Source organism: Schistocerca americana, chromosome 4 (assembly GCF_021461395.2).
Source record: "Schistocerca americana isolate TAMUIC-IGC-003095 chromosome 4, iqSchAmer2.1, whole genome shotgun sequence".
NCBI classification, from domain to species: Eukaryota; Metazoa; Arthropoda; class Insecta; order Orthoptera; family Acrididae; genus Schistocerca; species Schistocerca americana.
Window position 1 is genome coordinate 782,180,639 of NC_060122.1, and position 22,388 is coordinate 782,203,026.

The window sequence follows — 22,388 nt, forward strand, 5'->3', positions numbered from 1 at the left end:
GTTACGTTTTCCTGATTTTCTTGATCTTAAGTTTTGACTGGAATGTAGTAGAATTAAATCGGGGGATGCTGCAGGAATTAGATTAGGAAACGAGACGCTTAAAGAAATGAGATTTGCTATTTGGGGAGCAAAATAACTGATGATTGTCGACGTAGAGGGGATATAAAATGCAGACTGGCAATGGCAAGGAAAGCGTTTCTGAAGAAGAGAAATTTGTTAACATCGAGTAAAGATTTAAGTGTCAGGATGTCGTTTCTGAAAGTATTTGTATGGAGTGTAGCCACGTATGGAAGTGAAACGTGGATGATAAATAGTTTAGACAAAACGAGAAGAGAAGCTTTCGAAATGTGGTGCTACAGAAGAATGCTGAAGATTAGATGGGTAGATCACATAACTAATGAGGAGGTATTGAATAGAATTGGGGAGAAGAGAAATTTGTGGCACAACTTGAGTAGAAGGGATCAATTGGTAGGACATGTTCTGAGGCATCAAGGGATCACCAATTTAGCGTGGAGGGTAAGAATTGTAGAGGGAGACCAAGAGATGAATACACTAAACAGATTCTGAAGGATATGGGTCGCAAGTAGGTACTGGGAGATGAAAAAGCTTGCACAGGATAGAGTAGCATGGAGAGCTGCATGAAACCAGTCTCTGGACTGAAGACCACAACAACAACAAGTTTTGACTTCAATATTTTCTTCTTTTTGCTGAAGGCACTTTCTGCTTGAACAATTCTCCTTATTTATTTGCTTTTTCCATCTCTACTGACACTATGTTATGTGAACAGAAACCGCTAGTTGTTGCCATAAGAAACACAAATCCCTTTCAGAAGCTGAACCGAGCGGGACCGACGAAGGGCCAGCGTTCGTTATGACTACGCTTATTGCACGTGACTCATTGATCCGTGCGAGAGACGTAAGCTCGCAGGAGTGACGTGTCTGGAAGGCACAGGTGCTGTCACAAATGAAGGCTCTCTGTTCACGTCTGAGGCTACTCGAGGGCGAGAGCCACGCTGCCCCGAGGTGATGAAACACTTCGGCATTTGAACTCCTGACAGCAAAAATGAAGCACTCAGAAGGGGCGGAGCAAAAGAAATGAAACTTCGCTTGTTGAGAGGGTATGCGCCGCTATTTTAGTGATTAAATTTATAAGCGTGAAGATAATTTTAATAGAAGAGAAGAGGCCATGAAATTAAGCGAGATATGGACAGTGGCGTTACAGGATCGTAAATGATTTTTATCTATGACGGACTATTATCGATAGTTACGTTTTATCTTTGACTAGTTTTCTCTCTGCTACTATGTGCAAGCTGGACCACGCCCACTTTCCCTAATATTTAGGCCGCTCTCCGACGCCCGACTCGTCAGTGGGCAGGACTCAACAGGACCAGCCATACCTCTGAGGATGTCCAACGTAGTATTGGAAGAAACGTTAGGAATAGAAGTATTCCATGGACCACGGCCTTATAACCCGGAAGAATTTAACAACAACAGTACCATCCGGTCGTGAAATCCTTCATTGTATGATTAGTTAAGATATTGCCATTATTATTGAAAGCTGTACTGCACGCTCTTCATACCGTTGCGCACAAGCCAGCACGTACGAGATTTTCTCCTGTTCAGAAAACAGGAGTTCTGCTGCAGTCAATCGCGTACGCCTTTTATCACCTTTCTCCTTTTTAGCGGCCCGGGACAGCAGCGCCATTGTCGGGAAGGAGACACGGAGGAAAGCGCCTTTGTCGACTTGTCCTTGCCCACCGCGCGCTACGTGCCTTTCGCTCGTGAAACCTCTAGACCGCTCGCGCTTCTATCCTGTCCGCCCGTGCTCTTTCCGCTCGTTCCGGAACCGGCGGATGATCTCACAGACGGCCAGAGATTTTGCCCTTGGAACCAATGACGTCATTATCGTAAGACGACTCGCCTCTTACTTGTAGATCGTCAGCTCTTTGTGCTGAGAACGGGTGTCGCTGTTCTCATTTTCTCTCCAGTCAGATCCTTGGAAAAATCGTCGTGTTTTGATCTAAAGGTTTTAAGGTATGAGCGGTTTCTGTAATGCTTAGAAACGGAAGGCAAGTGCTTGCAGGTATCACCGCAAGCAAACACCACGAGTGGCGTCACACTGGTTTGTTTAACAGACAATGTAGTTACACAGACGAGAAACTGGCAAATTTTCACAGCAACGATACTGGCAGTTCAGCGTCGTAATAGGACGAACTACATTCAAACATTATTAACACATTCAAACACACTTATTATCAATTAATTTAAACTACGGTCAGTTTCAGTAGCTAGCATATTTCATAATTATTTTTAAAATTAATATATTATTTTCGTGTAGAATAACTGGTACATCGTTCGATATTGGTTGATGGTATGTACCTGCTCTAAGGAAGTCGTTTGCTGGTTTCCAAACAGTTTACTTTCGGTGAAGATGGCTCGCCAATGATCCGTGATTAAATTTAATGTTGATTATGGAACTTCGTTTTATTCATTCCACCTGTGTGGAGCCAAGGCTTCTGGGGAACGTTGAGTTGTAATTTTCCATAATACTTCCCTTTACTGAGTCTGATTTTTTATATCCGTTTTGCTTTTCTGTGGAACCACGAAGTCTACTGGTTTTGCATCTCAAACTAGGCCAGAAAGTGGCTGTACGAAGATGTGTTGGTGTGTTTCTTCACAGAGTTTAGAAATAATTCTGTGCCCTCCTTCGTCGTCGTAACTGCACTTCAACAACAAATGCGCTTCAAATGCCGCTTGTCTTCATTTTTTCCTTCTTTCTGCCGCAGGTTTTGCTCCCTTTTAGAATCGACCAATAGACTTAACACCTTCTGGAACTTCCAGGAAACTTTTAATACGGTTTTCAAGTAAACAACCACCGGAACGTGACCAAATATTTTCTGACGCAACGAACTGCTTTAATTTATTATAAACAATGCAACAGAATTAGGCTATGTCCCTCAAAACAGACTAGTTCTGCTCTGCCGAAAATAGCAGCATGAAGTTTTCACGTTCTTTTCTTTCTTGCGAGAGTGACGCAAGGAACAATGTCTGATATTGTTCAAGGAATTATCGTAGCATTCCCTTGAAATGATTCAAGGAAGCAGTGAAAAACTCACAAGTGTGATGGCCGCACCAAAGACATTACTTCTCTGGGAACGAATATAACGTTTCGACGCTGTCGTACTTCGGTCTGCATTTTTTTTTTCCGTAGTTTTTGTAGTTTGTTGCTATTTTTTCTACCTAAAATAAAACTGTCGCCCGTCTTTCGGTTATTTTTCATTCGACCTTCATTGCCCAGCTTATTGCAAGTTTTTTTCCATAAGACTGGTTTTAGCCTTGAAGCCTGCTCTATGTCATTACATAAAGACGTCCCACGACGAGCGAGGCATTTTACGTAAGGCGTTATTCTGATACACGGACATGAATCACTGCACTGCGCGATCCCGTAGCTGTAGTCTCCGATGTAAGAGTGTCTCCCTACCATCTGCCTCGAATTTTCTTCCATTATCAAACACGGACTTACCTAAGACACCTGCCTTATACAGAGGACCTGCACGCCGTTTGTAAAACGTATAGCTGAAGCCACGTCCTGTCAGCGTACAAGTACACGGTACTTCTGACTTACAGCTAACCAGACAGTTCGCCTGGTCGAGAAACGCGTTATGAACTGCCTCCGCCACTAAACCTGGTAACTGAATCTCATCAGCATTCACACTGATTTCATCTGAAGTTTATATGATGCGTAAAGTATACCAGTCTGAAGTTCTGATTACGATGTGAAACATATATACACTCCTGGAAATTGAAATAAGAACACCGTGAATTCATTGTCCCAGGAAGGGGAAACTTTATTGACACATTCCTGGGGTCAATTACATCACATGATCACACTGACAGAACCACAGGCACATAGACACAGGCAACAGACCATGCACAATGTCGGCACTAGTACAGTGTATATCCACCTTTCGCAGCAATGCAGGCTGCTATTCTCCCATGGAGACGATCGTAGAGATGCTGGATGTAGTCCTGTGGAACGGCTTGCCATGCCATTTCCACCTGGCGCCTCAGTTGGACCAGCGTTCGTGCTGGACGTGCAGACCACGTGAGACGACGCTTCATCCAGTCACAAACATGCTCAATGGGGGACAGATCCGGAGATCTTGCTGGCCAGGGTAGTTGACTTACACCTTCTAGAGCACGTTGGGTGGCACGGGATACATGCGGACGTGCATTGTCCTGTTGGAACAGCAAGTTCCCTTGCCTGTCTAGTAATGGTAGAACGATGGGTTCGATGACGGTTTGGATGTACCGTGCACTATTCAGTGTCCCCTCGACGATCACCAGTGGTGTACGGCCAGTGTAGGAGATCGCTCCCCACACCATGATGCCGGGTGTTGGCCCTGTGTGCCTCGGTCGTATGCAGTCCTGATTGTGGCGCTCACCTGCACGGCGCCAAACACGCATACGACCATCATTGGCACCAAGGCAGAAGCGACTCTCATCGCTGAAGACGACACGTCTCCATTCGTCCCTCCATTCACGCCTGTCGCGACACCACTGGAGGCGGGCTGCACGATGTTGGGGCGTGAGCGGAAGACGGCCTAACGGTGTGCGGGACCGTAGCCCAGCTTCATGGAGACGGTTGCGAATGGTCCTCGCCGATACCCCAGGAGCAACAATGTCCCTAATTTGCTGGGAAGTGGCGGTGCGGTCCCCTACGGCACTGCGTAGGATCCTACGGTCTTGGCGTGCATCCGTGCGTCGCTGCGGTCCGGTCCCAGGTCGACGGGTACGTGCACCTTCCGCCGACCACTGGCGACAACATCGATGTACTGTGGAGACCTCACGCCTCACGTGTTGAGCAATTCGGCGGTACGTCCACCCGGCCTCCCGCATGCCCACTATACGCCCTCGCTCAAAGTCCGTCAACTGCACATACGGTTCACGTCCACGCTGTCGCGGCATGCTACCAGTGTTAAAGACTGCGATGGAGCTCCGTATGCCACGGCAAACTGGCTGACACTGACGGCGGCGGTGCACAAATGCTGCGCAGCTAGCGCCATTCGACGGCCAACACCGCGGTTCCTGGTGTGTCCGCTGTGTCGTGCGTGTGATCATTGCTTGTACAGCCCTCTCGCAGTGTCCGGAGCAAGTATGGTGGGTCTGACACACCGGTGTCAATGTGTTCTTTTTTCCATTTCCAGGAGTGTATATAATGTCTTGCTGACGCTACTGTTACACCAATCTGAAGTTCTGATTACGATGTTAAACATATGTATAACGTGCTGGTGATGCCACTATTAAAAAAATACCCCATAGTAAAGAAAGTGTGGGGCCGATAGTTTTCGCTACTCTCCAGTGATTCATTTTGGATGAAAGCAGCACATTTCATCAAACAAAGAGAGAAAAAACTAAAATGATCGTGACGCCCAGCGTAAGTACCAGAAATTTACTAGTTAATAGTTCTCAGGTGTCGGGGAATTTTTGCACAATCTGTCAAGTATTTGGTTGCCTAACGAGAACTGGTTGGGATATATTTTCATAGTTCGCCACTCACCTTACGGGAGGCAGGTCGGTTATAAATATCCATCTCCCCTAATGTCCTCCCTGATGCATTGCATATAGGACGTGGGAGGAGTGGTTCCAGAGCGGACGTGGGCTCTCTGGGTTACCTCTTTCGGAGATTAATTGCGTTTTCTTCTTCAGCAGCACACTTTTTCGGTGACTTAATACCTCGAGCAGCCGCTGAAGAAGAGTGCTTCTCGAAAACATCTCACAGCAAGACCAAATGTTTTGACGTGTAGAAACTGAAGCGAATTGTTGCCCTGCACCTCGGAATACTCTGTTTATTAATTGGATGCGTAATTTAGAGTTCGTGCATTTATGTTCGATGTTCTCTACTATTCGTAGAGACTGTGAAAACTTCCATGTAGTACGCTTCATAAGCTCTAAACATTTTGATCTTCATGATTAGGAACCATATGACTCAGTTGATTCTGAAATAAAGAAGAATTTTGAAGATTAGATAAGTAGGTTGAGCGATCAATGAAGATGTACTGAATATAACTGAGAGGAATAGAGTCTCATGACACGAGTTGACTAAAGGACGGGTTAGTTCGATAGAAAAAATCCTTAGAGGTCGGGGGATAATAAGTTTTGTTTAATTTTTATTTACTCATTTATTTATTTTTGAGTCGTTAGCTTCTGACTAGTTTGACGTGGCCCGCCACGAATTCCTCTCCTGTTTCAAGCTTTTCAAGTCAGAGTAGCACTTTCAGTCTAGGTCCTCAGTTATTTTCTCGATTTATTCGGACCTCTGTCTTCCTCTATAGTTTCTACCTCCTGCAGCTCCCTCTAGTACCGTGGAAGATATTCCCTTACGTCTTAACACATTTTCTATCAACCTGTTCCTTCTTCTTGTCAGTGTTTTCCATGTACTCCTTTGCCCACCGATGCGGAAAACCTCCTCAATCTTACCTTATCATTCCACCTAACTTTCAACGTTCTTTATACAACATCGCATCGGAAATGCTTCGATTCTCTTCTGTTCCGTTGTGTTGTCTTTCAGTTTAGTAATGGAAGGAAACGGGGAGGGAGGGGGGGGGGTTAAATTACAAAGGGAGACTCGTACTTGAATGAACAAGGTTCATGACGTCGCGTTTCCGGCTTAGATTTTTTAAAATGTGACTTGTAAGTACTGCATCTCTTTCCAGTCAGTACAAACTTTAATTTTATTAATGCATTATAGGGTTGCAAGCCTCGTTCACTCAAGTACGAGGAGCCCTTAGCGGCTCGCCATCTTATTTACAACTATTCATGACGTCGCCTTTCCGGCTTAGATTTTTTAAAATATGACTTGTAAGTACTGCATCTCTTTCCAGTCAGCACAAACTTTAATTTTATTAATGTATTATATACCTAATATGTTTTAGAACAGTTAATGTTATTCTGAAGACGACGCTCATAGTAGCGTCGAAACCTGGTCAATTTTGATTTAATATTTGTGACCGAGGGCTTATTTGTTCTAATATAATTCTGACACGGTCACTGAACCTTACCAGCTATGTTCAAAGTTTTTATTGTCATAAGTGTGGTGTCACCGCCAGACACCACACTTGCTAGGTGGTAGCCTTTAAATCGGCCGCGGTCCGTTAGTATACGTCGGACCCGCGTGCCGCCACTATCAGTGATTGCAGACCGAGCGCCGCCACACGGCAGGTCTAGTCTGGAAAGACTCCCTATCACTCGCCCCAGTTGTACAGCCGACTTTGCTAGCGATGGTTCACTGACTACATACGTTCTCATTTGCAGAGGCGACAGTTTAGCATAGGCTTCAGCTACGTCATTTGCTACGACCTAGCAAGGTGCCATATTCAGTTACTACAAGTACGTCAGGATCTGAACAGATAATATTATGAATCATGTACCTTCAAGAGCGACGTTCATCATTAATGGATTAAAGTTCAGTATCAAACTAATTACGTCAGCTTTCTGAATTCTCATTCCTTGTCACGTTCCAGACCTCACGTCAGTATAGTCCTTCCCTCCTCACGCCAGCCTGCGTGAGCTAAACGCGTGCATTTCGGCCTCCAATAGTAACACGGTGTTGGCTCTTCTGCCAACACAACAATAAGCATTAGCCTACAGCCTGCCAGAGATTCGCGAAGTGGCATTTTCAGTGTGAGAGCGGCGAGCGCAGGCGCCTATTGCTGCCGTGTAAACAAAGAGCTGCGGCCGTCCTTGCAGACAGGCGGCTACGTGGTGGGTAGTGAGCTAGCGCCCGTCAGCTGCGCCAGGTTGCCTCGACTGACAGCGGCCGCCGTTGTGTGTTGCAGAGTCCTGGGGCGCTCCACCACAAGGACGTGTTGGGCAAGTACGGCGGGGGCGGAGGCGGAGGCGGCTCCGGCGGCAAAGCGGTGCCCGCGCCGCATGTCGGCGGCGGCGGTGGGGGCGGCGGGGGCGGCGGCGGCCACGGGAGGCCCCTCATCCAGCCGCCACACCCCAAGGCGGAGGTAGGTACCGGCGCTGCTCTGCGACCGCCCCTAAGTTCCCTCGTCATAGAGCGGGAAAATGATTCTGTTTGTATACTCTATCACGCACTTTCACTGCCGGAGTTACGCATAGGTCAGGTAGGCGCGGCCCTAGGGGCTCTAAAAGAAAGATGGCGTCTTTGTATGTTCTGGAGACTTGGCCACACACACATTAACACAAACAAGGAAACGAAATGTGGGTGTTAGCTTCCAATACTGGAAGAAATCTGCAACAATTCTGAAAATTTTTTGTCTTTATTTTCTAGACGAACCAAACACATCATCTTAATCTACACACTTTGTCACTTTTCAACGGAGTCTCCATTTTTTTGCACACATATTTCCTGTCGTTCTGAGAGTTTGAAAATACTGTTACGATATAACTCTGCTGCGGCTTCCCGAAGACTCTGGTACACTGATCCACGACCATCCTGCATCATCTGGAAGCGTTGGCCTCACATCTGTTCCGTAGTAGCACAAAAAAGATGATAGTCGGAGGATGCCAAATCGGGATTGCAGGAAGGATGTGCAATAATTTTCCTCCCAAGTGTTCTGGTCTTCTCCAGAGTGACAGCAGCAGTGTGAGGACACGCCCTGTCCTATTCCAGGGTGATCTTCCCAGGGTTTCTATCTCGCAATGCACGACGGAGCTTTAATAGAGTCGGGATGTAGCGGACACGAGGGTTGGAACTTTAATGTTGTTGTTGTTGTGGTCTTCAGTCCTGAGACTGGTTTGATGCAACTCTCCACGCTACTCTATCCTGTGCAAGCTTCTTCATCTCCCAGTAACTACTGCAGCCTACATCCTTCTGAATCTGCTTCGTGTATTCATCTCTTGGTCTCCCTCTACGATTTTTATCCTTCATGCTGCCCTCCAATGCTAAATTGGTGATCCCTTGATGCCTCAGAACGTGTCCTACCAACCGGTCCCTTCTTCTTGTCAAGTTGTGCCACAAACTCCTCTTCTCCCCTATTCTATTCAATACCTCCTCATTAGTTATGTGATCTACTCATCTAATCTTCAGCATTCTTCTGTAGCACCACATTTCGAAATATTCTCTTCTTGTCTAAACTATTTATCGTCCATGTTTCACTTCCATACATGGCTACACTCCATACAAATACTTTCAGAAACGATTTCCTGACACTTAAATCTATACTCGATGTTAACAAATTTCTCTTCTTCAGAAACGCTTTCCTGGCCATTGCCAGTCTACATTTTATATCCTCTCTACTTCGACCATCATCAGTTATTTTGCTCCCCAAATAGCAAAACTCCTACAGTACCTTACGTGTTTCATTTCCTAATCTAATTCCCTCAGCATCACCCGACTTAATTCGACTACATTCCATTATCCTCGTTTTGCTTTTGTTGATGTTCATCTTATACCCTCCTTTCAAGACACTATCCATTCCATTCAACTGCTCTTCCAAGTCCTTTGCTGTCTCTGACAGAATAACAATGTCAACGGCGAACCTTAATGTTTTTATTTCTTCTCCATAGTGGCAACTATTTATTTACAGCTCGTACAAAATAGATACCTGTTTCAACGATTTACTGATCTTCAGAGTTGTCACCAGCATTATGTCTAACCCGTTGCCAGCGATGTGGAAGTCGTAGGATACTCTTAGCAGTGCCAGTTGAGTTGACAGTTCGAACGGCGCGGTCTATTACCCGACGAATTTGTAACAGTTCTGAATGGCGTCAAGTGTTTCCTTCAGTTTAGAAATCGAGTTGAACTTACGATGGCTTAAGTCAGGGGAGTGCAGTAGGTGGTATAGCACTTAGCCGCCCCATCGGTCAGACAAATCAGTAACAGCTTGCACTGTTCAAGCTTGAGCATTGTCCTGCAAAATCATGGTCAGGTCCTGCGGAAAGTGTCATCACTTCTGTCTCTAAGCTGGTCGTAGGTTGTGTTGCAAAAATGAACAGCGCAGAGACAGAAGTGATGACACTTTCTGCACGACCAGATCATCGTCACCAGGTACCAGAAGCTTTTTCGGTTCTTCACCTCGGTATAGTTTTTCTCTTTTCCTACAAAGGAGTAGGGGTACAGGGGAAATGGAGGGGGGGGGCTGTTTGTAAACCCTACCCTGCTCACACGGTGTCCGAAGAGAAGAGTATATTCCTGGAAGAAGGTTGTATTTCATAAGTACCAAGAGCTGACGATAAAATAACTCTCTATTTAGTACCGGCTTCGATCATCCACGTTTCGGTACGATAAAAAAAAACATAAAATGACAAAATAAAATCAAAGCCGCCGTTCGGCTTGCAGAGTCCACAGTAAAATTCCACAATAAGAACATCGTCATACAGAGAGTTGCAGATAATTTCATGGTACTTGAAGACGAACAGTTGGTCGAAAACGATATTTAGTAAAGATTTACTTTATCAGCAGCTTATAGCTGTTTTTCAAATAACTACTGCCTGTGGCGTACTAAATTTATGTAATAAGCATTTGTTACCACCTTCACTCTTCTTACTGTATGCATCTCTGCTGAACACCCGAAGTTATAACTGCACTCATGTTTTGGAATGCGGCTCTTGACAAAAAAATTTCTAAGCAACTTCTTGGCGAAAATGATACAACAGTTTCCTTCCTTCGGATCCTTCTCCCTGGCGAAGACCGATTAGCAAACACTACGGCCATTGTTGTTCTTCCATCCGCCGGACGCGCCCATACCATGTCAGCACTCGAGCATCAATCCTATCTGTGACTGGTTGCACAGCAACCATCTCCATTCTTACATACTCATCCTCAGTCGATCCAGGCGGGTCGCCCTCATGCTCCGTCGTAGCCCGTCCATTTCGACAGCGTCACAATAACCACGGACCCAAAAAGGAATCTGAATGCCGGCTGTCGATTACGGGTGGGAAATCTCGGAACGGCATTATTTATCCAATAGTGTCGTTTGTATTGAGGCTTGACGGGTGAGGTAGGTTTGGGGAGCGAGATCAACTTATGTTAGTTTTACAGTGAATGACAAAATAATTTTGATATTTCACGACGAATGGCTTTCGTACGCTTGCTGTTTGTTAATATCTCAAAAATGGCTCTGAGCACTATGGGACTTAACAATCTGAGGTCATCAGTCCCCTAGAACTTAGAACTACTTAAACCTAACTGACCTAAGGACATCGCACACATGCCAGAGGCAGGATTCGAACCTGCGACCGTAGCGGTCACGCAGTTCCAGACTGAAGCGCCTAGAACCACACGGCCACACCGGCCGGCTGTTAATATTGACATGTTCTGGCTTTCTCCAAACTGAATTGATACCTCTGCCTAAGGAGTTAGGATGAAAGGCTTGTCTATGAAGATTATTTCTGGGTGGGGGATGGCGATGGGGTATTAATGGGCAACTGCCCTCCCCGACCTCGTTGTTTTTGACCATTTCTCGTCGGGCTTTTTGCTCCAGCAACTCCTCCATTTTCGCTCACAAGTAGATTCAGTATCATTATGATCTCGTTTCCTGTCAAAATTTTTACTCTCCAGTGCGATGAAGCCATTTCCAGGTGACATAGGCTTCCGCTGCCCCTCGCAGTCAGTACACCGAATCCTTCAACTCATCCGCCGGAGCAAGCTTTTATTATCGCGCCGCCCTTACCAATGTCCCCTCGTCCCATCTTCACCAGCCTGCTCGCCCGACATGCTCCTCCAGCAAAGCAGAAACCGAGCCGTTGGTGATGGGCAGGCGAGCAGAGCAGCAGGTGAATGAGCGTCGGCGGCTCCCACGGTAAGGCCGCCGCGGCTGCTGCGTTGTGAGTCGCGGCACGGCTGGACCACGCCCTCACGCCCGCCCCTGCAACCGCGGACCCCTCGGTCACGTCTCATTACGCTGGCTACTGGCCAGCGTGTCTGCCAGCATTCGTAACCTCAACCCTGCTAGAGAGCACAGCATACACACCAGGCGGAAACACTGCAACAGCTAGAGGCACGAGATGGCGAGAGAGCAAGGCCGTATACACTATCACATCAAAACTATCTGGACACCCCTTTGTAACGCCGAATCGACCACTAGATGTCACGAGAAGTGGACACGCCAGGCTGGGAGTATTGTGTTGTCAACAGAGAACCAGTAACAGCAGAATGGATCGGTCAGCGAAGGTCAGTGACTTCCGACGAGTACTAGTCATCCGAATAACAAATCCATCAGAGAGATTTCAACCGTTCTAAAGTTGACCAAGTAGATACTGGTGACGTGACTGTGAAACGTAAAGCCGAACATCCAAGATTGAAAAAAGGTTGTCGATAAAAAACCGATGCATCGATATTTTACCAAAAATGAGGGGGGGGGGGGGGATGGCAGGTGGTGTTCGTGAATGGGATAACAATACTCCTGGTGTGAAGAAATAGCACACCCGTTGCGTTAAAAAATTCTAAAAGAACAACAGTTATTAACGTAACTAGTGTGCTATTTCTTCACATCATCATTCTTCAAAACAGTTGCTGAAAATCAGTCAATAAGATTCTTCTGGGTTTGAGATCGCATTGTCAAGTATAAAATTTCGACGTTTCGGCGACTGTTGCAAGAGGCCTTCATCAGGGTGTACTGTCCCACTTAGCAGTACACCCTGAAGAAGGCGTCTTGCAACAGTCACCGAAACGTCGGAATTTTATTGTTGACAATGCGGCCTCAAACCCAGAATTTTATAGACTGTGACAACGGCCGCGGAAGCCTACGTTTATAGTTGCTGAAAATGATGAACAATAATCTAAATGACAATAATGGTCTTTGCGATAGGCGGAGACTTGTGAGGGGAAATGCTGATGTAATCGGCGTGTGTGTGTGTGTATGTGAATTCCTAAGAGCCCAAACTGCTGAGGTCATCGGTCCCTAGACTTACACACTACTTAAACTGAATTATGGTAAGAACAACGCCCACCCCCATGCGGCCGCGCAATCCGTGGCATGGCCCCATCACCGCGCGACTATTCAGCAGGGCTGCATTCGGCGCTCAGCGCTACCAACTGCAACGTTTAACTTCACCATTCAGTTCTACATCTACGTCCATACTCCGCAAGCCACCTGACGGTGTGTGGCGGAGGGTAGTTTGAGTACTTTTATCGGTTCTCCCTTCTATTCCAGTCTCGCATTGTTCAGTTGTGACGCTACAAGTGCTAGGTCGCTGGCGTTGGCAGAAATGAAAATACAGGGAAGTCGTCATAAAGTAGTCGGGACATATCCGATATCTGACGATACCGAACGACGGGACCTTTTATTGCGCCACTTACATTGGTAGCAAAGTGGTTATCGCCAAGCATGAGCGTACGTCGTTTTCCTTTCAGTTCTTGCCCTAAGGGGCGTAGGTAGGCTGCTAGCTTGTTGAGGTACAGAATATCTAATAATAAATCAATACTTAAATATACAGTTCTAAAACAGCCATTATATTTATAATATGCACCTGATATTTTTGTACGCCAAAAGGTCTAAACATTTTTTCGATACGTCGATACGTTTTTCGTATATGTCGAGGTACGATTATGGCATCCTTCTTAAATATCGAGGTATCGGATTCCCGATGTTTTTAAAAATACCAACACGGGTAATGTATCACGAAGCAAGCACTGGCGGAATGTTACGTGATACCACGTACTTATACGTTTGTGGCTACTACAGCGCCATCTATCACAAAGCGAAAAATTGGTCTAACTAAAACATTCATATTTCTTTACGTACTACACGAATACGTAATAAAAATGGGGGTTCCTATTAAAAAAAACGCAGTTGATATCCGTTTGACCTATGGCAGCGCCATCTAGCGGGCCAACCATAGCGCCATCTGGTTTCCCCCTTCAAGCTAAACGAGTTTCGTTCTTAGTAGTTTTTTCGTTTGACGCTTATTTCGTGAGATATTTGGCCAAGCGTGCGCGGCATTTAGTCACACTGTCAGTCTTGGTTATAATGTTTTGGCCCATCAGAATTAGTCCCGTTTCTGACTTCACTTGAAAAATGACCTTTGGTGACTAGGATATGAGCACGAGGCGCTGACAGCCGCGCTGTGTTACGTACGGGCAACACGAGCAGAAAAAGGGGGGGGGGGGGGGAGAGAAGCGAGCGGGTGGCACCTGCCGGGTGGCTGATCCAGGCGGCGCGCCGGATGAGGGAGCAAGTGTGGCAGGGACAAAGGCAGCAGCAGCAGAGGCGAGGTGGCTGACACGGCCTTGGGCGTCGCCAGGCAGCAGCAGCGGCTGCGGCGCGCGGGCGGGCGCCGGCCTTGCCACGCCCGAGACGAGGGCAGCTCTGGAGGAGCACATAGGCGCGGCGTCTCACGGGCCCCTTATCGCCCTCACCGGGATATGGGACGAACAGCCTGTTGCCAAAAAACCCTCAGGCCCTCCAAAACGGGGCAAAGCGGCCGTGTGTGCGGCAATATTACATCGATTTTTGGACAACATGGTTGTGGAGATGAAGTAGCGATTAGTATGATTAATCAATTATTCAGAAACACTCTTAATCACATTTATTATTATTATTCCGCCAACCGGTTTCAACCCGACGTAGGGGTCATCTTCTGGGCGCTTACACTGTGAAATTACAGATATCCGCCAGAAAGACTCCATTATACAACAGCTAAAATTACGTAAATTTAAAATATGTTACCCATTGGTCGACTTCTGGTGGTGTCACTCCTGTCTACATAACGGCAGGAAACTACGCGAGACTAACCCTTCGTATGGGCTTAAATAGCGTGCTGAGGTCACGTGAATAGACGGCAACACCCCCAGCGGCGATCAACGACATTTAATACAGTTTATTATATGTAATCACTAGTTACCTTGGTTTAGTAGAAATTTAAGTGACAGTAAATAACAGAAAACGGAACTATTCCATTTAAAAAGAGTTACTTACAATTATAGTGTTAATTGTAAAATAATAACAAATGTTCCGTAGTCAAATCGTAAAATTCGTAAAAGTATGTTACATTATGTGCCATAATATAAATGTAAACAATTTGTGACACACAAAAACGGTTGTCGTCTTGTCTTATAATATATATATTCGTACATTTACGTAGAAAACATTTGAGTACGAATAGATATATTATAATGCAAGACGACACCAGTTTTTGTGTGTCACAAATTGTTTAAATTTATATTATGGCACATAATGTAATATACTTTTACGAATTTTACTAGTTGACTGCGGAACATTTGTTATTATTTTACAATTAACACTATAATTGTAAGTAACTCTTTTTAAATGGAATAGTTCCGTTTTCTGTTATTTACTGTCACTTAAATTTCTATTAAACCAAGGTAACTAGTGATTACATATAATAAACTGTATTAAATGTCGTTGATCGCCGCTGGGGTATTGCCGTCTATTCACGTGACCTCAGCACGCTATTTAAGCCCATACGAAGGGTTAGTCTCGCGTAGTTTCCTGCCGTTATGTAGACAGGAGTGACACCACCAGAAGTCGACCAATGGGTAACATATTTTAAATTTACGTAATTTTAGCTGTTGTATAATGGAGTCTTTCTGGCGGATATCTGTAATTTCACAGTGTAAACGCCCAGAAGATGACATCTACGTCGGGTTGAAACCGGTTGGCGGTATAATAATAATAAATGCGATTAAAACTGTTTTTGAATAATTGATTAATATTACATCGAATTAGCTCAATTCGTAGCTCGTATTTATCGAAAACTGTTTGCGCACCGAAGTAGTGCCGCCAAAGCAGATTTATTGAACACAGCCTTCCGAAATTCCTTCACCAAAGAAGACGAAGTAAATATTCCAGAATTTGACTCAAGAGCAGCTGCCAACATGAGTAATGCAGAAACAGATATCCTGGGAGCAGAGGAGCAACTTAAATCACGTAGCGGAAGCAAGTCTTCCGGTCCAGATTGTATACCAGCGAGGTTTCTAATTTAGAGTATGCTGATACAATAACTCCATACTTAACAATCATATACAACCGTTCGCTCGACCGAGATCCGTACCCAAAGACTGGGAAGTTGCACAGGTCGCACCTATATGCAAGAAAAGTAGTAGGTGTAATCCACTAAATTGCAGGCCAATATCATTAGCGTCGATATGCAGCAGGACTTTGGAATATATATTGTATTCGAGCATTTTGAATTATCGCGAAGAAAACGGTCTATTGACAACAGTCAACACGGATTCAGGAAACATCATTCTCTTGAAACACAACTAGCTCTTTACTCGCACGAAGTGCTGAGTGCTATCGACAAGGGATTTCAGATCGATTCCGTGTTTCTGGATTTCCGGAAAGCTTTTGACACTGTACTACGCAAGTGGCTTGTAGTGAAATTGCGTGCTTATGGAATATCGTCTTAGTTATATGATTGGTTTCGTGATTTCTTTTCAGAGAGGTCACAGTTCGTAGTAACTGACATAAAGGTATCGAGTAAAACACAACTGATTTCTGGTGTTCCCCAAGGTAGCGTTAAAGGCCCTCTGCTGTTCCTTATCTATATGAACGATTTGGGAGACAATCTGAGCGACCGTCTTAGGTTGTTTACAGATGACGCTGTCGTTTATCGACTAGTAAAGTCGTCAGAAGATCAAAACAAATTGTAAAACGATTTAGAAAAGATATATGTGTAGTGCGAAAATCGACAATTGACCCTAAATGACGAAAAGTGTGAGGTCATTCACATGAGTGCTAAAAGGAATCCGTTAAACTTCGGTTACACAACGTTTACGAATTTCTTTCCAAAGTCTCAATCTGCTAAAGATAAAATGTGATTCTGTTCAGTTAGTTAAAGGAAACGAATAACATCCTGCTTAATTCAACACTTATTCTTTTCCTTCACTCCACACAAAATCACTTCGGCCGCGTAACCAAAATTTTAGGAAGCAAGTAGCAATCTGACGACCTAATCATGAATCAAATTCAAATGTTCAAATGTGTGTGAATTCCTATGGGACCAAACTGCTTAGATCATCGGCCCCTAGACTCACACACTACTTAAACTAACGTATGCTAAGGACAACACACACACCCGTGCCCGAAGGAGGACTCGAACCTCCGGCGGGAGGGACCGCGCAGTCCGTGACATGGCGCCTTAAACCGCGCTGCCACTCCGCGCGGCGTGACTCAGATTCGGCAGAGCGTTTACATGGACAGGAATTTGATTATGATCCACAATACAGCGTTCATTTAACGTATTGTACGAATATATACCCTGAACGACCTTATTGTTTGACAACGGAATGACCCCGAGATATTAAAACCATTTGCAGCTTTCAAATCTCTGTTTCAGTTTCCAGTTTCATAACTACAAAAATGCCGTTTCCTTCTTGTTTATTATAAGTCCCGTTTTTTGTGTTCGTCTTTCCTCTTCTACAACATATAACTTGCACATTTTGTTTCTGCTTCTGTAATTAGTTGGAAGCGTGTGTATCTTTCCCTAAAATATCTGTACGGTGTTATTCAGTAAAGCTGAAAAATGAGTAACAATAAACAATACGCATTTCGAAATTTTAATCAATCTGGAGTGCGATCAAGGCTATTGGTACGGCTTTATTTTTATAAGCCAGTGGACTGGATCCAAAGGCAGCATCAGTGAAGTGTGAAATCCTGCGGTTTGCTCTGGGTCCTGTGAGTCGCATCTGCAATGTCGTTGCGCAATCAGTAGTCCGGTACACGTGTTACACCAGCAGGAAGTGTCCCCCAGTCGAATGCATAATGGGAAAGGAAGACTGTTTATTCGCTTCTCTGCTGTGCTGATTTCATATTCTTCCTCCTCGTCACGTTTTCCCCGTCTCGCTACGGCGCCGATTCGCAGGACGTGTGTTGCGGCGTTAATTGTGCAGTCGGACCCCTCTGGCTTGGACGTCGTCGACTCGCGAAACCTGCTGCGGCAGTGTGTGAAGGCCGTGATCGTAATGGACCCTAATGCAACCTTCATGAGGAAGACGCGTTGAGCATCCTACAATTGCGAATCGTGCAATGTATGTTCAGTGTTTTTGTGTCTTTCTCTCCAGATTTCATTACATCCGTAAGACGGAAACGAAGTATCGAGATCAACATTTGGTTACGCGGGAGCAGAAAATCACCTGGGAATGTCGCACAGGTTGGCCTCATCACAGAAGAGTCGCTGTTTAATTGGGTGAATATTGGGATTACGTCGTGTCAAGGAAGACAGCGATCGACGTGTTATGCTCTTTGAGATCAGAGTTACAATATCTCGCGAATTTCATTATTTAATTCTGTGTTTATGAGCTAAAGAAAGAACAAAACGAAGTGGAGTATTATTTCGTCTACATACTACGCCGTTTGCTTGTTTACCGTTCTTGGAGTTGAATTCCGGGTTTCTTGTAGTTAAAAAGTGTGCATTGTAGCGTCAATGTTTCCTTAGAGTATTTTTTAAGAGAGCTATCAGCGCAAATGAGCAAGTAATTAATCAGCTTCGTAGGCGTGACATTCACTTGTTTCAACTCTCCTAAGACTAATGCGCTCGTTCTGACGTAAAGACACGTGATGTACGAATCCGTCCAGATAAAATTACATAAACGTACTCTCAATTACACGTCTAGGAAACTTGTGTTCCTGGCGTACGACGTTATTCCCTTTCAAATGGTTCAAATGGCTCTGAGCACTATGCGGCAACTTCTGAGGTCATCAGTCGCCTAGAACATAGAACTAATTAAACCTAACTAACCTAAGGACAGCACACACATCCATGCCCGAGGCAGGATTCGAACCTGCGACCGTAGCGGTCGCTCGGATCCAGACTGTAGCGCCTAGAACCTCACAGCCACGCCGGCCGGCTTATTCCCTTTCAAAATACACTCCTGGAAATTGAAATAAGAACACCGTGAATTCATTGTCCCAGGAAGGGGAAACTTTATTGACACATTCCTGGGGTCAGATACATCACATGATCACACTGACAGAACCACAGGCACATAGACACAGGCAACAGACCATGCACAATGTCGGCACTAGTACAGTGTATATCCACCTTTCGCAGCAATGCAGGCTGCTATTCTCCCATGGAGACGATCGTAGAGATGCTGGATGTAGTCCTGTGGAACGGCTTGCCATGCCATTTCCACCTGGCGCCTCAGTTGGACCAGCGTTCGTGCTGGACGTGCAGACCGCGTGAGACGACGCTTCATTCAGTCCCAAACATGCTCAATGGGGGACAGATCCGGAGATCTTGCTGGCCAGGGTAGTTGACTTACACCTTCTAGAGCACGTTGGGTGGCACGGGATACATGCGGACGTGCATTGTCCTGTTGGAACAGCAAGTTCCCTTGCCGGTCTAGGAATGGTAGAACGATGGGTTCGATGACGGTTTGGATGTACCGTGCACTATTCAGTGTCCCCTCGACGATCACCAGTGGTGTACGGCCAGTGTAGGAGATCGCTCCCCACACCATGATGCCGGGTGTTGGCCCTGTGTGCCTCGGTCGTATGCAGTCCTGATTGTGGCGCTCACCTGCACGGCGCCAAACACGCATACGACCATCATTAGCACCAAGGCAGAAGCGACTCTCATCGCTGAAGACGACACGTCTCCATTCGTCCCTCCATTCACGCCTGTCGCGACACCACTGGAGGCGGGCTGCACGATGTTGGGGCGTGAGCGGAAGACGGCCTAACGGTGTGCGGGACCGTAGCCCAGCTTCATGGAGACGGTTGCGAATGGTCCTCGCCGATACCCCAGGAGCAACAGTGTCCCTAATTTGCTGGGAAGTGGCGGTGCGGTCCCCTACGGCACTGCGTAGGATCCTACGGTCTTGGCGTGCATCCGTTCGTCGCTGCGGTCCGGTCCCAGGTCGACGGGCACGTGCACCTTCCGCCGACCACTGGCGACAACATCGATGTACTGTGGAGACCTCACGCCCCACGTGTTGAGCAATTCGGCGGTACGTCCACCCGGCCTCCCGCATGCCCACTATACGCCCTCGCTCAAAGTCCGTCAACTGCACATACGGTTCACGCCCACGCTGTCGCGGCATGCTACCAGTGTTAAAGACTGCGATGGAGCTCCGTATGCCACGGCAAACTGGCTGACACTGACGGCGGCGGTGCACAAATGCTGCGCAGCTAGCGCCATTCGACGGCCAACACCGCGGTTCCTGGTGTGTCCGCTGTGCCGTGCGTGTGATCATTGCTTGTACAGCCCTCTCGCAGTGTCCGGAGCAAGTATGGTGGGTCTGACACACCGGTGTCAATGTGTTCTTTTTTCCACTTCCAGGAGTGTATTTTCAAGACGGGCTAGTGAGACAAGAACTGTCCTGTTGCTGTTATAGTTGATACATTTTTTTAAGTATACGAGGCGTATGGTGTTGAACATCTTAGGTTTGCAGTTAATACTAAACGAAATACAGTACACATTGCGTCATGAGTAACTACCCAACTATCTGAGACGTAAAGAAGACTGGTAGCCGAGCGGTTCTAGGCGCTTCAGTCTGGAACCGCGCGACTGCTATGGTCGCAGGTTCGAATCCTGCCTCGGGCATGGATGTGTGTGATGTCCTTAGGTTAGTTAGGTTTAAGTAGTTCTAAGTTCTAGGGGACTGATGACCTCAGCTGTTAAGTCCCATAGTGCTCAGAGCCATTTGAACGATTTTTTTTAACGTAAAGAGGAGGTGTAAGATAGATACTGCCTACAGGAAAATTAAAGAGACCTTTGGAGAAAAGAGAACCACTTGTATGAATATCAAGAGCACAGATGGAAACCCAGTTCTAAGCAAAGAAGGGACAGCAGAAAGGTGGAAGAAGTATTTAGAGGGTCTATACAACGGCGATGTACTTGAGGGCAATGTTATGAAAATGGAAGAAGATGAAAATGAAATGGGAGATATCATACTGCGTGAAGAGTTTGATAGAGCACTGAAGGACCTAAGTCGAAACTAGGCCCGGGGAGTAGACTACATTCCATTAGAACTACTGACAGCCTTAGGAGAGCCAGTCCTGACAAAACACTACAATCTGGTGAGCAAAATGTATGAGACAGGCGAAATACCCTCAGACTTCAAGAAGAATATAATAATTCCAATCCCAAAGATAGCAGGCGTTGACAGATGTGAAAATTACCGAACTATCAGTTTAATAAGTCACAGATGCAAAATACTAACGCGAATTCTTTACAGACGAATGGAAAAACTGGTAGAAGCCGACCTTGGGGAAGATCAGTTTGGATTCCGTAGAAATATGGGAACACGTGAGGCAATACCGACCCTACGACTTATTTTAGAAGCTAGATTAAGAAAAGGCAAACCTACGTTTCTAGCATTTGTAGACTTAGAGAAAGTTTTTTAACAATGTTGACTGGAATACTCTCTTACAAATTCTGAATGTGGCAGGTGTAAAATACAGGTAGCTAAAGGCTATTTACAATTTGTAAAGAAACCAGATGGCAGTTATAAGAGACGAGGGACACGAAAGGGAGGCAGTGGTTGGGAAGGGAGTGAGACAGGGTTGTAGCCTCTCCCCGATGTTGTTCAATCTGTATATTGAGCAAGCAGTAAAGGAAACAAAAGAAAATTTCGGAGTAGGTATTAAAATCCATGGAGAAGAAATAAAAACTTTAAGGTTCGCCGATGACATTGTAATTCTGTCTGAGACAGCAAAGGACTTGGAGGAGCAGTTGAACGGAATGGACAGTGTCATGAAAGGAGGATATAAGATGAACATCAACAAAAGGAAAACGAGGATAATGGGATGTAGTCGAATTAAGTCGGGTGATGCTGATGGAATTAGATTAGGAAATGAGATACTTAAAGTAGTAAAGGAGTTTTGCTATTTGGGGAGCAAAATAACTGATGATGGTCGAAGTAGAGAGGATATAAAATGTAGACTGGCAATGGCAAGAAAAGCGTTCCTGAAGAAGAGAAATTTGTTAACATGAAGTATAGATTTAAGTGTCAGGAAGTCGTTTCTGAAAGTATTTGTATGGAGTGTAGTCATGTATGGGAGTGAAAGATGGACGATAAATAGTTTGGACAAGAAGAGAACAGAAGCTTTCGAAATGTGGTGCTACAGAAGAATGCTGAAGATTAGATGGATAGATCACATAACTAATGAGGAGGTATTAAATAGAATTGGGGAGAAGAGATGTTTGTGGCACAACTTGACTAGAAGAAGGGATCGGTTGGTAGGACATGTTCTGAGGCATCAAGGGATCACCAATGTAGTATTGGAGGGCAGCGTGGAGGGTAAAAATCGTAGAGGTAGACGAAGAGATGAATACACTAAGCAGATTCAGAAGGATGTAGGTTGCAGTAGGTACTGGGAGATGAAGAAGCTTGCACAGGATAGAGTAGCATGGAGAGCTGCATCAAACCAGTCTCAGGACTGAAGACCACAACAACAACAACAAAGAAAACTGCGATTCGCCTACTAACCGGACAATTGATATTAGGTC

The 22,388-nt window shown here is 45.6% G+C and overlaps 1 protein-coding gene across 1 annotated transcript in view; it reads left to right on the forward strand.

Moving 5' to 3' along the window:
- LOC124612938 (dual specificity tyrosine-phosphorylation-regulated kinase 4) overlaps positions 1–22,388 on the forward strand; it is a 439,797-nt gene that overhangs the window by 261,992 nt on the left and 155,417 nt on the right. Inside the window, exon 2 of the mRNA XM_047141439.1 lies at positions 7,838–8,014. Coding sequence (XP_046997395.1) covers positions 7,838–8,014 — 177 coding nt within the window. The remainder of the gene's footprint in view (positions 1–7,837; positions 8,015–22,388) is intronic.